Source organism: Numida meleagris, chromosome 9 (genome assembly GCF_002078875.1).
Source record: "Numida meleagris isolate 19003 breed g44 Domestic line chromosome 9, NumMel1.0, whole genome shotgun sequence".
Classification (NCBI taxonomy): domain Eukaryota; kingdom Metazoa; phylum Chordata; class Aves; order Galliformes; family Numididae; genus Numida; species Numida meleagris.
In genome coordinates this window covers 17,413,455-17,430,002 of record NC_034417.1, presented here as the reverse complement: position 1 = coordinate 17,430,002, position 16,548 = coordinate 17,413,455, and the positions used below count along the sequence as shown (strand labels likewise).

The 16,548-nt window shown below is 44.4% G+C and overlaps 1 protein-coding gene across 4 annotated transcripts; it reads right to left on the bottom strand.

Moving 5' to 3' along the window:
- On the bottom strand, positions 25–14,636 carry ANKDD1A (ankyrin repeat and death domain containing 1A). Of its 4 annotated transcripts, none has more exons than XM_021406781.1 (15): positions 14,459–14,636; positions 11,327–11,531; positions 10,788–10,886; positions 10,125–10,223; positions 9,531–9,635; positions 8,775–8,873; positions 8,236–8,334; positions 7,133–7,231; positions 6,494–6,592; positions 6,150–6,248; positions 5,097–5,195; positions 3,627–3,722; positions 1,993–2,194; positions 1,149–1,280; positions 25–1,022 (listed from the first exon to the last, which is right to left on the bottom strand). In XM_021406781.1, the coding sequence occupies exons 2-15, from the start codon at positions 11,372–11,374 to the stop codon at positions 961–963; spliced, it is 1,437 nt and encodes a 478-aa protein (XP_021262456.1). In that variant the 5' UTR covers positions 11,375–11,531; positions 14,459–14,636; the 3' UTR covers positions 25–960. The 4 variants fall into 4 exon arrangements, with proteins under 4 accessions (XP_021262456.1, XP_021262457.1, XP_021262453.1 ...); XM_021406782.1 differs by having other exon boundaries at positions 2,094–2,194; positions 11,327–11,430; positions 14,459–14,635; XM_021406778.1 differs by having other exon boundaries at positions 11,327–11,430; positions 14,459–14,634.

The window sequence follows — 16,548 nt, the reverse complement described above, 5'->3', positions numbered from 1 at the left end:
ACCTCTTGTATCAAACAGTTCTAATTATAAGGTTGTGTTGGGTTAGCAATGAGATTTGTGCAGTTTTTTTGTTGGGTTTCTTTTTTTTTTTAAGAAAAAGATGACTAAGATATAATGTGCAAATTTAACAGTAAAATTTTGATTCATTGAAATACAGACATTATTTCTACTTGAAACACTCTAAAAATACAAAAGCTGACAGGTCAAATCTGTGCTTATGAAAATTGTCTTTATGAGAGACTGTGTAAAATAACCAATGATAACATCTTTGAGTTGGAACAGTAAAATCCATGCAGCAATGCTCTGGACAAAAATATCAACCTTCAGGTAGTCTAAACAGCTTCACTCTTTGTCTCTTAGAACATAGATAACTCCATGCTCATCTAAGCTTTTCAAGTAGCAACCTAGAGATTAAAGAAGTTACCCATGTGATGTATAAATGTTGCACCGATGTAAATGATCTTCTCCACAAAGATCACAGACCAAGCAGCACACCTTGATTTTTCTGAACAAACTCCTGTGCTAAGAGGGAAGTTCAGAACAAATCTAAGACACAAGTGCTAGACCAGAAACAAAAACACAGAACAGATATGTAAAGAACATTCCTCAAAACGCATTCTCCCCAATTTATAAAATAGACAACTAAAAAATTTATATACAAAATCGTGATGCAAACAAGTTACATTAAAATGCTGCAGTATTTCCTGATAGTCTCATTTGCCATGCTGGGACTTACCTCTTATTACAGTATTTGGAACATAGAGAATAGCCAATAAAATTCCACTTCTTTATAAAGAGGCATTTAGACTGCTACTATATGCTGATAGTTCCAGACCAAGAAGGAAGCATCAGTGATGCCAACTTTTATGACAAGCCCTTAAGTTATAGCTGCCTTCTGGTAAGTAGCATAGCAATGATTCTCCTGTAGTTCTTAAGACAGGCAGTGACACCCTTCAGGTGTTACATTACTGTGCACTTCCGTGGAGAAGCGGGATCTGCATTTGCTTTTTTCCGAATGCTTTCTGCAAAAGAGAATTTTCTCAGCATTAAGGGTTTGGGTGGGTCTTGATAACACACTATGATTACTAAAGGATGTTTTGATCTGTGTTTACTGGTGTGTACTGTTTGAAGGAAAACAAAAGCGTTACCTGCTAAATCTCTTCTTCCAATGCCCACAAGACCTTCATACAATCCCTTGACTGGATTTTCTCCTGCCATGATCACACCATGAAGCCAGATCAGCAACATCCTGTGGCCATGCTCCCTGTAGCTTGCAGTACCTGGTGAGATGAAACCGCAACTGAGACTCTGCGCTTTGCAGTCCATAACCCTGACTGAAGCTGATTTCTGACCTCCTGAGTTTGAACACCCCTCCTCTTTGGATTTGAGGCTGTAAAGTACAATCTGGATTAACTCCTGTCTCCTGTTTGGTCAGATTGCTAGATTAATACTAGAGTTAATGGAGGAGGTGATGGATGAGCTTGGCTTGTCAAGCAGCCTTTTACATCAGTACAGAATTTCAGCCTTTGGAGCATAGCTTAGCTCCTTGCTTGCATTATGCAAACTACAGGGGTTCCGTACGGTGACCACCAAACTGGCAGCAATCTGTTTCCAGAACCTGCTTCAACTAGGGCATCTGTAAAATTCCAGATAGGACTCTGCTGTCGCCTTCATTCAGCTTCCTAGAGAGGATAAAGATAAATCCAACAGGCTTTTTTCTGTCCTAAAGAATTTTTAATTCAATTTCTGTAGCAAGGGCTTACAGATCTGGCAATGCCTCGCAAGCATAAAGCAATGGACAACTGACACCCATGCTTGTATGATTTTGACTCCCAGAAAGCGTACAGGTATCTCTCCACTCATTAAATACAATGAGTTGGTTACTTCAAGTAAGCCAGATGGCTTTCTTCACACTTCAATAGTACTGCAGACCTTTGTCCTGGAAATGCAGACCAAATGAAGCACAGAAAACAGCTGGGCAATGTTTTATACCTGTCCATTGTTGCTCAATGGCTCTAATGTGTGCATCAGTGAATTTCCAGTAATGTGCCAGCTTCTTCCATTCACCAGGTTTGAGATATTTAGTAGCTAACCTCCACATTACTGAGCGGATGTGCTGTGTTTCCACCCTGTGATCTTGCTTAAAGGTCAAGTGCTTTGCCACCCAGGAGTTGGAGTCACTGTTCATATTGTCCTGCAAAGCCAGAACAGGAGTTTCAGTGTGGGGTATTGCAGAATTGTTATCAGAGTATTTTGTGGGATATGATACAGTTTGGTGTGTCGTGCTGCTTTTGTTGTAATTGAGCTCTCCTGCTGGCATCAAAGTGCAAAACTGTATCTCGTTCTCATGTCAATCTACAGTAGGTCTGTCTTGTTGAGGCTGACAATCTCAGTGAAGCTGGGACATTAATGATCTATTGTGTTGGTATTACTGACATCCACCCCCTCATGCTTCCTGGACCAAGACCTGCACGTGCCCTCCTGCTATCACTGAAGCTTTTTATGTAGTTGTCATTCTGCTCTCTCCCACATACCCATCTCTACAGGTTGCTACGAGCTCATTCTGATGCAGCACATTTCTTTTATTCTTGTTTCGCTCTATTTTAATGATGCATGTTAACAAATACTGTTAACAGCAGCTTTGCTGTGGAAGCCCATGGAAATCACAGTTTGCATTTCTATAGCACCTTTTATCTGGGACTCGTATGAAGAATCATTTAATTAAGATTTCCTTGCTCCCCTAGAACACAGGCAGATGATCACCTCCTTTACGTGCCAGACTGCAAGCAGGCTAAACGACTTTGCCTAGAGGTACACAGGAAGCCCATGCAAGGGCCTGATACACAGCATTATTTCTGTGCCTGTGCCACAGGCCTATGCCTTCCTTTCCTTCCCTTCTAGAGTATTGTATTTCCTGGTATTGGAGGATACACTAAGTCCATGAAGATGCAAGGAATGTGGGGTTCAGCCGTGCTTGTATCATGCCCTCTGCTCAGACTGTGCTGGGCACAGATTTGGGGTAGGTAGTGTAGGACTTGGAGGAGGGACTGAGGTTGAGCAGCTGCACCCTACAAACAGGAGACACTGCTGTCCCATTCTGGGAAACATGGGAGGAACAGCCCCAGCTGTGGGGAAGTTTGAGAGGGAAGCTAGTTGTATGATTCCAACAAGAAACAATCACTCATCTTGCAAGAAATGATATTTGTAAGAGGTGAGGTGTCCCCCACTACTGAAACTCCCAAGGTCACAGTTGTTGACCTCAAGCCAAGCATTTACCTATTCAGTGCTTCAGTTTCTCCTTCTGGGAAAAGGAAATAATTATACCCCACTCTCTTCTACAAGGCTTTGGGAAAGCTGCCAAAGAACCTTTGAAAACCCCTGTTCACTTCACCACAGCCTGAGGCTTTTAACAACAGAGGCTTTAAAAAAAAAAAAAAAGTCTTATGTAGATGTGGTTGACATGCTGAGGGCTTTTTTTTTTTTTTTTTATTAATTTAAATGAAAGTTGCAGTCAGGCTGTCACAGGATGTCCTGTATTTCTTTTCCTTTTGACAGCTGGTAATGTGGAGATGATAAAGCTACATCTACCTTGTAAAACATAGGGTATGGTGGTATAAGCTGCTCACCTTTTCCCATTTGTAAAACCGATCGGCCTTGATAATCATGTCTGCCAAGTTGATGTGATTGCCTCGGGCAGCAACATCCAGAGATGTTTTTCCTTGCTGAAATTAGAAGGGGAAAAAATGAGCTGGAAAAGACCAAGCATGCTCAGGAAGTACAATCTCTTTGCCCACCTGGCAGTCATTAACAGCAGGCAGCTGATCATATTCAGCAATGTACCTAGCTGTGATGAAGGACCATTATTCTCCACCTGTAAACCATGTCTCAGATGTGAGTTACCTTCAAGTTACTGCATGCAGTGCTTGGGGAGTCATTTTCCAAGATTTCATCATCTCCTCCGCTGCCAAGGGAGAGTTGTCAGTTTGGCAGCAGCAACTGGGAATGCATCCTGTAAATCACAGTGGATTGCAGGATGCTTTCAGGCACCCAGCAACATGGGTGCAATCTTCAGCAGCCTAGCTCAGCTCTACAATCCAAGGCATTTTACAGCTTTTTGCATAGCAGGTTCGCTGATGCACAAAGCTGAAGTGGTTTATGCAACCTCATTAAATTTATAGGATCCACAATGTATGATTCAAAATAGTCTCCTGGGAGAAGCACAGGTGGATGGGACTACAAAAATGTAACCGTATTCCTTACATGAACATAATCTTGGATAAAGTGATCAGGGAATGGGGAAGGTGTTGTATATATATCTGAGAGCATACAGAAGAAAGGCACAAGATTTGAAAGCTGTGTGAAGGAAGGTGAGCCAGCCCAGCCATCAGGCACATGAAGGATTCTAGTCTCAGATGCAAGCAGAAACCCAGCTTCACACAGAAAAGCATGAATGTGTCCTCATGTCCTCTGCACTAAGCCTTGCTGTGGTTCCACAGACTGCTGGAAGATGACAAATGTTTATTGTAGCTGAAGGCTGTTTCAGCCAGGTGGCTTTGAATCTGCTTTTGTGTGCTTTAACCCATACGCTAATGGAAGACATTACATTAACCTCTGGCCAAGCCCCCTTCAGCATTTTCTAGGCACTTTACAATGCTTTCAGGCTGCATACAACATGAGTGATTCCTTTAGAATTCCCTTTTCTTTTTAAGTTTAGGGGCTAAAACCCTGGACAGTGGCGCCAAATTTATACAAACCAGATACTTTAAACCCTGTTAAAATGTACACTGTGATCCCTGAAGTACATTATTTATCATTCTTCCATAATACCTTTGATATTAATGTACACAATATCTCAAGCAGAAGTAGTATGAACTGGAACAAGTTTTAGAGGAAGTTTTGCTCATTGTGAGAACTGTTTTCTCTCTTCCTAAGAATCAGTCACTTCCTTTCTGGAAAAGGCATCAAAACAATTTACTCAGTAGTGTTTCAAGACCTTATCCCTGGAATCCCCAGATTTAATATTATCCCTAGCACTTCTTGAAAATTAGGAAATCTATAAAATGACAAAGATCTATTCAACCCGTGGAGACGTTTACCTTGTCCGTTAGTTTCAGATTTACTCCAGCAATGAGAATCATCTCGGCGATGTCCTGTCTGCCATGTTCTGCAGCAATGTGAAGTGAGGTCTGCTGCCTCTGCATAAGAAGGGTGAAAGGAATAAATTTCAAAGAGGCACAAGCATGAGACTATAAAGATAGGACAGAACAAAACCAGATGGATGCACTGGAAGAACACTGTCAGCTCTGCTTTCCTCTCCAACCCTTTTTCAACTGAGAGACAAACACCCTCCTACCTTGAAGTGGCGCTGGGCTCCTTGAGCTGAGCCAAGGTCTGACCCTGTCTCAGCACTGGGACACCTCCCCGATGACATTTTAGTCTGAAGAAGGAGCTCTTCAGTTTCATACATCTCCCTGGTCTCACTTGTAGTAATATTTTATTTCATGTTATTTAAACATTTTCTGTAGGCAAATAGCTTGGCAAGGAAGGAAAGAATCTGTGCCAATTCTTTGTTCTGAGGATAAAGGGTCTGTTTAATGTGTACGCACTGCAATCTGTATGTACCTTGGAACTATTTAGTGGAAAAAATTAAAAATCAAACACAGAACATGGCAATTTTATTGGTTGTATGTGGGGAGAACATCACTGCAAGAATGAATATTAACCAAAACACTACAAACAAGCTACAAATTTGTTAATAAAGCCCCTCATTCACAAAATTATAATCAGTCAAGACAACCAGTTACCTTCACGCTTGCTTCCCATTCTCAGTCCCCCAAACACTTTGGGGAATATCTTCCAGCCTGAAATTTTAGCCACCTGATTCCAGCAGAGAGGGGAGAGTCTATGCTATGTCTCTGCACACAGGTCCCAGGGACATGGCACAGCCCACACGATGAGTGAGAGCTATCAAGCTATTACCTCACTGCAGCACACAGTATCATTTCACAGGCTTCACATTTCCTAAACTATGCTTCCAGCTTTTCCCCATTTTAAAGCACTCCTCTTTAGTCCTGTCCCCAAGGCAATCAAATCTTCCACAAAACGGGTTCGCATTTCAAGGAGAAATAAAACAAGAGTTGCAGGCTTACATTATCTGGAATGTCAAGGTCACACTCCGCATCAATGAAGAGCTTCACCAGCGCTGGGAAGTTCTGCAGTACCGCAATGTGTGTTGCTGATGCATTTTGCTGTATAAAGAAGAACCAGTGCTTAGAAAGCACTCACCTCCGTGGAATCAAAAGGACTGCACTGTGCCTACAATGTCCAAAATGAGACAATTGCCAGCCTGGTCTGGGGGGTACTGGGGATACTGTCCCATAAGCACAGGCCCCGCAGCAGTACTGGTCTTTACAAAGTTGTTCTGTGCTCTTGAACAGCTCCACCAACTGTATTTGCCTATTAGTAAGCATTGAGAGCAATAAGCGGGACTTACGTGATTAACAGCATCTATGTGGATTCCTGCATCCACAAGGACCCTGGCTATCTCCTCATAGCCATGCAGTGCTGCATAATGAAGGCAGTTCATTTTCTTCTGAGAGACACATCAGAAAACACAGGTATTAGTCAGGGCATCTTCTCAGAAGCTGCATTTGTTACAGACTACTCGCAGAGATCTCCCTGCATGTACCCCATGCCCCAGAAGTAGTAAATCCAAAGAGATCATCTCCACAGCCCCCTGGTCCAGGGCAGCTTCACCCACCTCTTTGTACAAAGCCACATGGGCTTTCATCTGCACTCCCTCCTCTACTTCTGCCAACTCCCATTTTCCTAAGGCAGGCCTGAACCCAAGACCTTTCTACAGGTACCCTGTCATGACAGCAACAGGAGTATAAAGGAATCTACAGAGCGGGACTAGCCCCTGAGATCAAGAGGCTCTCGCTAGAGACTTAAATGATTGCACAAAGGGCTTCTCCACACTCACACTACATCATATAGCAGATCTCCAAAAGAAAGCTCAAAACTAACCCTGCACAAGCTGCTGGCTGTACTGACACAGTTGCAAAAGTTGTGCAGGTACAGCGGACACACTGGAGAAAGCTTCTGAAAAAGGAGTCACCTCCACAGAACTCACCTGAGTTTGGGCATTAACATCAGCACCTGCTTCCAAGAGGAGCTTCACACAGTCACTGTGACCCCCCTCAGCAGCCAGGTGTAAACATGTAAGTCCTTCCTGGAACGAGGCAGGATGAGAGAAGCAAAAAAGGAAACACACTGCTCTTCTGTAAGCAAGGACAAGACGAAGTAGTAGAATAAGCAAGTCTCAACCCTATCTTCTGAATTCACAACACGTGAAAATAACAATATGGAGGGCCAGAGATATCCAACAAATTGTGTTCACTGTTTTCCTAACAATCATCTGTCACTAACATATCAGAGTACTGCTCTGTCCTTACGCAATGGGAAACAGCTGGCCCATGGGCCACACTGCTTCTCCCTTTTCCTTCTGAGAGCTGCAGCTCATTTCTTTGCAAGAAAGCAGCAGAATTCCTAGGCAAGTTAATCTGTTTTTATTATTGCTCTTACAGAGAGGGCAGCTGTTCTAGGGGTGACAAATGCTACCAGTTACTATGATTAGTAGTTTCCTTTTTCTTTCAGATCTTAGTGACAATCAAATGTACTTTGGAGGGACTGTAACCAAATAAGACTAAAAAAAATAGCTGATAAACTTAATTGGAAGCGTGCCGTGAAATAAATACTAGCTTAACTGAGCCAATATTTGCTATCTAAGTCATTAACTGTGTTCTAGCCGCAGAATTTTCTGAAGCAGGTCTATCAGAGAGAGATCTCAAACAGAAGGGCCATATGTTCAGTGACTAAGTCAATACTATAAAACACACTGAAGTTGAGTTTAAAACACACTCAATAACTATTTAGGCACTTGAATGTACAAGGGTCAGAGAGAAAAAAGGAGATAAAGAGTGATAAGGTAGGTCAGCAGGTACAACAGAAAGAAAATGAGACACTTTAAAATTGAATACTGGTCCAAGAAGGATGTTGCTTTTCACAGATACTCCGCAAGTGCGATCTCCTTTTAAACACAAACATTTTAGATAAAATCAGTTATCTTCTAAACCTCAACAGTGATCATTCAGCCTGATGACTGTGGCAGGAGAGTTTTTCTAGAGATAGAAAGAGCAAAACTCATGTGATTTCCATTTCATTAAATGTACTTACTAAGTTCTTTTCATCAAGGTCCACTCCAACATCTACAATCTTCTGCAGCACAGAAAGATGTCCATTTTTAGCAGCTAAATGCAATGCTGTATCCTTTTCCTGAAAGCAAAGATCATTTCATATAAGCATATGTATATATATATATGTTTGTAAGTATATCACAGGATTGAGTGTTCATACAACATAACTTTGCAGTGTACCAAAGAGTGACTGAAGAAGCAGCTGTAACCAGTAGTAATAGTCTGAAACAGTCTTGTATTCGGAGCAGCATGAAGTCAAGAAACCCAGCTATCTTAAACTGACGTATGGTACACCAGGCTTGCTGTTCTATGTCTGCAAAGTTCCAGAGAGAAATCCATCACAGACTGAGGAGCAAGTGGCTTGCAGGTGCATGGGGAAAAGAAGTCCTGACATATTATGACCACAGTTAGAAATGTTGACAGCTTTCCTGCACTGACCTTATTTGGTATCCCATGCCTGACTCTCACATCCTGATTCTTGGATTTTATATTCCCTTGTGAGTGGCTTTATGCCCATACCTTGTCTTTAGCACTGTGAGAACAACCCTGTCGGATTAGGAACTCCACCACTTCCAGCTGTCCATATTCTGCAGCCAGGTGAAATGCTGTCCTGTCCATCTTTGAAAGAAAACAGAAAAAAAAAAAAATACAACCCAAGAAGGCTCAGAAAGCAGAAGATCACATCATCTGCTGCAAGCACTACAGTGATGCCTTGGGCAATAATCCAGTTCTCAGCAAGGTTAGCATCCACAGGGGAAAAAAGTGTCACACTTCTAAAATAGTTATCTTTTATTCTGCTGTTAACTTGTATTCTGCTTTACTTTGGGTTAAGCTAACAAAATAAGCTGAACAGAACTACAGACTGATGTTCGCAACTCAGGCTCACAAAACACTGGAAAGGAGACATTCATAAAAATAGAGAATAAAAAGCTTACTAATAGCAACCAAGGATAACAAAAAAAAAAGAAATAATATCTGAGACACCAGTTATCAAGTGAGTCAGAATCGCTTCTGGGGAAAGGTAGATTTCACGTTGCTTCATTTAGACTCCAAGGACCAGAATGGGGACCATTCTAGAAAGCATGAGCACCAGGGAGCGGAAAAGAAAGAGCGCTAGCTCCTGTGTGTTCTGCCTGGGCTTCAGGAACAGATCAGCCAATGCTGGAACTTGCTGAGACAGAGTCAGCCTAAGTTGTAACAAATGGCAACATTCTTGCTAAACTCAGCAGAGCAAGGTCAGACCTAGTGTAGCAAATCAGTGAAAAGCGTTCCCACCTTGTCTGTCTGATCCACACACACATCTTCCAGGTGCTCCATGATGAATTCCATCACCTGGATGTGTCCCCTCTGAGCAGCGCAGTGAAGCAGGTTCCTGCCATTCTGGAGAGGAGATCAAAGACAGTTTGTTTAGCAAGCTGAAGATTGCGGGACAGTCTCTTTTAACAACATATTCCTGTTAGCAATGACTCATCTGAAGCCTCCCTGCATTTCCAGAGCTGCACAAGTATGTGCTGCAGACAGGCAAGTTATAACTGAAGTATTAATGCTCACTTCCCCATCCAAGGTTAATTTTAAAATGCATGGGCTGCTGATTTATTAAACCCATTTCCAGGCTCTGTAATACCTTCCATGTCTGTACTGCAGAAACTTGAGATGAGAAAGCATTGTACATCCCTATAGCTACAACTATTACACCTGTTTCAGGAATAAGTCTAGGCTAGGAGGTGAAGATGGCTTCACCTAAGGTCACCCCATCAGACAGATGATGCTGTTATCACACATGATTACCTTAGCTAATAGGTAAGCCTCTTTCTCTCTTCCTGTCCCTCTCTGGCTTTTCATGACAAACCCAAGTACAGAGACTCTCACCTTATTAACACAGTTTATCTTTGCCCCAGCATTGACGAGGATATGCAGGACACGGAGGTGGCCAAACCAAGCAGAGAGCAGAAGTGCATTCATTCCAAACTGAGCAGGAGAAAAGAGAAATACTTATAGCTAAACTGCAGACCACTACCATCCCCACCCTCACCCTGGACGTACGCTGCCCATGAAGCTCCCATAACATCTCTCTCCTCTTTTAGCCCAATTACTATTATTCCTGCCATCAATGGTCTCAGCAGCTGAGCAGAGACCTGCCTCTTAACGGCCACCTCCTAGTCAATGGTGTCCATTCGCTTGGTTGTTACGAGGAAGAGACAACTTGCTGAATAGCCTTTCCACAAGCCTCACCAACATGACAACAAGAAGCCAAGCATCCCTGTGCTATACAGAAAATCTTGCATCCACCCAGATGTTTTTCTGGTCACTGCGCTTGCAGAAGAAAGGCCAGAAGACAAAGCACAGTGGCACGCTAAAATGAAGCTAGCTCCAAAAAGCCACTACGCCTTTGCAGGGAAGCCACAGCTTCTCAAGTACCACAGTGCCTTGTGCCATCCACTCAGGACTAAGGCACAGCCTGTAACTGCCAGCCCAGCACCCCCCAACAGTGTACACATTTGCAGGACAAGCAAGGGAGATTTGCCTTCATACACTGTCCTCATCGTCCACTGGCACATCATGGTCCAGGAGCAGTCGCACAGCATCCACATTCCCAGCTCCTGCAGCCCAGTGCAAGGCAGTTCGGTCTGTCTAGAAGACAATGAAGGAGAGAGCCAAAGCCGATGTATGCAGAATCTGTGCATTTTTACCACCTTCTTTGAAGGCCCATGGCATCTCCTGTGCCAACTGGGAAGACAGAATTTCCCATGCTGTGCAGTCTTCTTTGGCCATAGCCCCTCTCTCTCCTTGCTATGTAGATAGTGACCTCACTGGCTCCAAATAGAACCATAAATTACTACCCTTTGTCAGTGCTTGCAACTTTCCAGTCTGGCCAGCATGCCATTTCTGTGGCTTTCAAGGGTGCTGTGAAACTGCCCACTTGCCACAGGTTCTATTTGGCACTGGGCAGTGTATTTTAAAGCTTTGGCCAATTGAGCAGCTAATGAGGAAAGTAGCGTAACGGAGCTGCAGTTCTCAAACACGCTCTCAGCACTTCCGGCAGCTTGGAGGCAAGAAAACCTAGGACTTACACTGTTTTTGGCTTTGACATCGACCCCTCTCTTGATGAGCTCCTCCATCCTGGCCGTGTCATTACGCTTCGCCGCATCATGGAACTCCTTTTCTGAATGAAGCACTGCAGCAGAGACAGAAGAGCTGGCATTCAAACAGCGCTGGCAAGGAGCATGGAGTAGCGTGCCCCGACAAACCTCTCCTTCAGCTCACTAGCCCTCATGACTTCAGGGAAGGAAGACAGCAAAAAGATTCTTCCATCATACAGATGCTAGCATGTTTGCTGGATTCATCTTCACCCACTATCTCCCCTTCTCTGAGCACCCCACATCAGTGCTCTTCCAGTTCCACCAGTTTCTCTTCTAATTCAGTGTCTCCTGTTTGTAGGGATTTGTTCTTGCCCCAAATCCTCCTGGTCCAATATGTCCAGTACCTTCCAAGGCCCAGAACCGGTGTGAGGACTCAAGCAGAAGGCACAGATCCTTCCTTCTGTCACTCCACTTACTCACTGCTGCTCTACCAGGATGCCCTTACACACGGTTCTGCTGTCTTGCAATGTGAACCAGCCAGGCAGCACATAATCACTAGTCCATCTGTGATTAGTGTTGTATCTCCTAATAGACTGTGGCAGTTCTGCACATTAATTTGCACAAATGGCAGCATTTGTCCTGCACAGCAAGGCATAATTTAAAGGTGTTTACTCTCCATGCTAGGCCTTGCCTCAGCAATCTTCTCCTTAATCGAACAAACCCTCCTGCCAAGAAATGAGAGCAGTGTGACTCTGGGCCTGCTGCAGCCTGACAGGGAGGCTCTCAAGGCTTTTGGCAAGGCTGTTGCCAGTCTTTGTCAGATTCTGTCTCTGCCCTAATGGTTTTGGAGAATACTTCAGAGAAGTGATTGAGTCAGACCCTCAGCCTGTCACATCCTGCTGGAGAGCTGGCACAGATGTTCTGCTCTCTTCTATTTTTTCTGCAGATCTCGGACTGCTGTTTGAGGATAGCAGGGGATCAATGCAACTTTTGTTTGTTGTTTCCCCCTTTTCAAGAATACATGCTTGTATCAACCAAATCTGCTCAGGTTTTAACCCAAACATAAAAATCTAGGTAGTGTTCTTCAATCACACTATTTTGCTGCTGCCTGGCACACTCCATCCTGATTTTCAAACCTTGCATTTATAAGCACTTCAGGATCGTACAGGATTGTCACTCTCTGGGCACACAACTGTCTTCTCTGTTTTGCTCTGTGCCACTAAAGGTGCCCCAGTCTACGAAAAGGTCCTCACAGGTGCACAGCTACAAGTGCTATACTAGATAGCAGATCTAAATCCACCCTGCAAATGCAGAGCATCAGCAAAGTGGTTCTGCTTATGCTCTGGCAAAACAGCCCCCAAGCAGCTTCACTCTCCACTGGTTCCTGCAGCCTAATGACTGCAGGAGCAACAAGGCTGCCTGCGTTAACTAAAAAAAATCAATCCCTAAAAGACCCAGCAGATAAGAAAGAAATGCTGGGCTAGGTAGGGATGGTTTTGCTCAGGTTAGGTTATTTCATTTGTATTGATTAACTCTGAGAATGTTGGAAGGCAAATGATGGCAGGTAGGTTCTCAGCTGTAAGCAAGCATAATTCCATTCACTTGACTGCTGGTCTAGATATGGATAAGCCTCTGCCTTAGCATTATCTAATGTATAATCAAGTGGTTGTTAACATATTCCATTAATTCCACATGGCTGCAAATATATAGGCCTGACACTTCATTAATACTGAGAAAACGTTATCAACTAGAGGCTAACCACAAGCCATAGAGAGGCATCAAAACTTTTCATTGTCCCATTCAGGAGATAAACAAGAGACTTTCTGTCCAAATAGCACTACTCCATTCCTCTTTGGCTGCTGTTTTTCTTACCTTCAAAACTAAAAACTGTCTCTCAAGAGAAACACAAATAACACAAAACTCAATACCAGACTGAACCTACCACTTCACTGAAGGCAGTACATAGTGACATTGATTGTTGTAGCAAAAGAAGAGGATGTTCAGCACTACATACTGAGCTCCTGTTCTGAGCAGGTCAAATATGTTCATGGAATTGCAATGTCACATTGCACGGGCACTTCACTTGAGAGGAAATACCAGAAAAACTTGGGAAAATGTGGAGTTACATGAATTACTAATACAGATGCCTACATACCTACCACCTCCTTCCATCTGCTTATTCCCATTCTGTGCAGTAAACTCTATGTCTTAGTTCGATGAATGCCTTTTGTGTGGCAAAAAACATTTTCTACAAACACACAAAACACAGGTGACTGGCTAAGAAGTGCCAAACTCACTTGACTCACTCTCTCCTCTACCCATCAAGACACAGTAACACATCTAGGATCTCTAAGGTTGCAGAAACTGAAATGTATTTATTTTCAGCAATATAGGAGAAACAGGTGGATGGTGTGATTTCCTCTTCAGTGTCTACGCTGAGGAAGTTAGCCCTGTAAATGTGGATGCACTCCTCATCACAGCATACACCTGCCCCACAAGCACCATTTCAGTGTATTTATTATTTTCTTACTTTTTGAGCTCAGGTTCTGGGGTACGACCACCCTTAAGGCGCTGAATATGACTTCAGTGATCTCTAATAGCACATAAAACACTTTAAACACTTTATCCTCAGTGCAATGCACCAACGAGCAGACAGCTTATTATGCAAGAGATTTTTTTTTTTAAAAAAAGCAGCAGAGGAGCAGAAATGCAGGTACAGAAGCCTGCTGACAGACCACTCCAGGTGGCTGGAGGCCTAAATGCAGAATTTGGGGTATATGTGCAGCATCTCAGGGGTACGTGGTGCTCTAAGGCAAAAGCAACCTCTACACCCAGCTGAATACTGAATGGAATTTTGCATCTTTCATTATTCCTAAAAGCATTTCCATGAGACAGTGATCACGCAAGGGAGGGGGGATCATTACTGCTCTTAAAACCACAGCTACGACGGGGTGAGGGGGGTCCCACAGCACCCCACCGCACTGCCTCCACAAGCCCCCCCCCACAGCGCGCGCAGCCCCGTTCCCGCCTAAACCTTCTCCTCATGGCTTTCCCGCCCAAGCCCTCCCCTCACGGCTTTCCCGCCTCCGCCCGCCGGGCAGCCCCCACCACGGCCCCACTCACGGGTGTCATCCTCCAACGCCAGCTCGTCCCCCATATCACCTCCTTGCGGGCAGGCACGACACAGCCCCGCCACCTTATGGGCGGGCCAGCTGCCAAGCCACACCCCCGCACAGCGCCCCTTTCGCTGCTATTTAAAGGAAAATAAATAAAATAGCATCCTCGTTTCCCCACACACTGCCGTCTGAAAAGGATAGCTGCTGTAGGGGCTCGCCAGTTGTTCTGATACAATTCACTTCCTCATAAGGGGGAGAAGAAGGTGGCCTTGGGTCAGCAATCCTTGTTGGTTTTTTTTTTTTTTTTTTTTTTTAATTTCGTTTAATTTTGCTGTTTGTTTGTTTGTTGAGTTAAAATAGGCCGCTGTGGAATGGCTTCAAGAGGCAAACCCCAAGCATTTCAGTCAGGGCTCCACGCCATTGCTCCTCAGCCCAGTGCCGCCCTCACCTCAGGGTGTTCCACTTCAGTGCCCTCACTTCGGGCCTATGGGTGGTTTAATTCTGTTTCCACACCAGTTTGAGTGGAGAGGGTTTCCTTTTCTGTGGGAAATATGCAGTGGGGTGCTGTGTTGTGTTTTTTTTTTCCTGAACGAAAGGTTGAGGGTTTGGCATTTCCTCACCACATGGCCAAGGCACAGCAGTAGGTGCAGAATGGGGTTAAAAACACTCTTCACCCATGGCTTTAGTTAATTCTTCTGCTTCAGGATCCAGTTCTGTCTTTGATTTTCTTTTCCCTTTTGATAACTCTAGGAGGAAGGAACCAGAAAGTGGTTGAGCTGAGGGCTGGGGAATGATAAAATTTGTCTTGGGGAGGTCTGAGGCAAGCAGAGAAAACAGGGTCCAAAGCAGCAGTTCATGTGTGAGGGCACAGAAGTGACAAAGCTGGGTGCTCATCTGCACAGCAGATGCTGTGAAGTATTCTCACCGCATGCTTTTGTCTTACCTGACATCTCCTTACATTTTCTATGCTTTGCTGTGTTTGCTTGCACTCTGTCATGCCTTTAATATGGGGTGACGCCTGGAGTGACATGTTGGATTGTTTGAATAAATGCTATTGTTTGTTGGTCTTCAAGGAAGATGCTTTGGAGAGAAAGGAATAACCTGTTCTGCAAACCTGGAATGGGCAGGACAGGGCAGCATGAGCTTAGATCTTAGTAGGCAGGACTTCAGCTTCTTCTGTGTGTAGCTTTCCAGTGGCCAAGACAGCAAAGGGGAGCAGACTGCATGACAGGGATTTCTTTGCTGCTGATCACAGGGGAGCAGGGCCCATCTTGGGGCAACAGTGACCTTGCGAGGCCCCTTCTAGCCCCGATGCTCTGCTTTCTCTGCAGCATCAGATTTGTATTCCCTTCCTGCACCATGCCAACTGGCTCTGTCAGACTTCATGCTTGTCCCGGGCCCCTCTCCTCCTCAGAAGAAATCCCTAGAGGAACCATCTAGATGTGCTGGGCGACCGGTTTATGCTGAGAGCACATAGAGATCATCACAGCGACCACACGAGGGTGCCAGTGCTGTTTACCTGCAGGGATTCGCTGCACTGAGCAGTGAACTCAAGGCTGCAGCTGGGGCTGTCCTTGGGCTCAAGCCAGGCTTAGGGGACAGCACTGTCCTGGGGATGCTTGTGCGGGTCTTAGCTGCTCCTATGTGTGCTGAGAGATGCAGTGCAGCAGGCCCAAGGGATGCAGAGATGTAGAACCCTTTACTAAAAGAGAAATGTCTTTCTGTGGGCCCAGCTGCACTCCATGCAGGCACACCAGAACTAACTAAAGTGCTGGGCTGATCCATTGGTTTCCATCTCATCCAAGGCACCCTGCCGAGGACTATGTAGTCAAGCACTGCACTAATGCATCTGTCTTGCTGTGGGACCATTGGCAGCACTTGCAGCTGTGAAATTGAGAAGACTGCCTATTGCCCCAGTAGACCCTAATCTCTAAAGCTAACACAAGATTGTGTGGGAGTCTATGGTTAGCTGCTGGTCTCAGAGCTTAGGATTTGTGTTTTCTTTTCCTTTTATTCAAATTGAATTAAGAAAAAAAAAAACCTCTCAGTGATAGGAAAAGCAAACATAAGGGCTGCCTGGATAAAGGAAAAGCCCTT

Excerpts from the sequence above, each read along its gene's own strand:
- ANKDD1A (XM_021406778.1), bottom strand. The coding sequence starts at position 14,492 with ATGGGGGACGAGCTGGCGTTGGAGGATGACACCC. Across the intron at positions 5,196-6,149 it reads ACCTTGACATTCCAGATAAT|AGGCAGCAGACCTCACTTCA; the intron begins GTAAGCCTGCAA and ends CTTCTTATGCAG. Across the intron at positions 2,195-3,626 it reads GGTTTTACAAATGGGAAAAG|GACAATATGAACAGTGACTC; the intron begins GTGAGCAGCTTA and ends CTGGCTTTGCAG.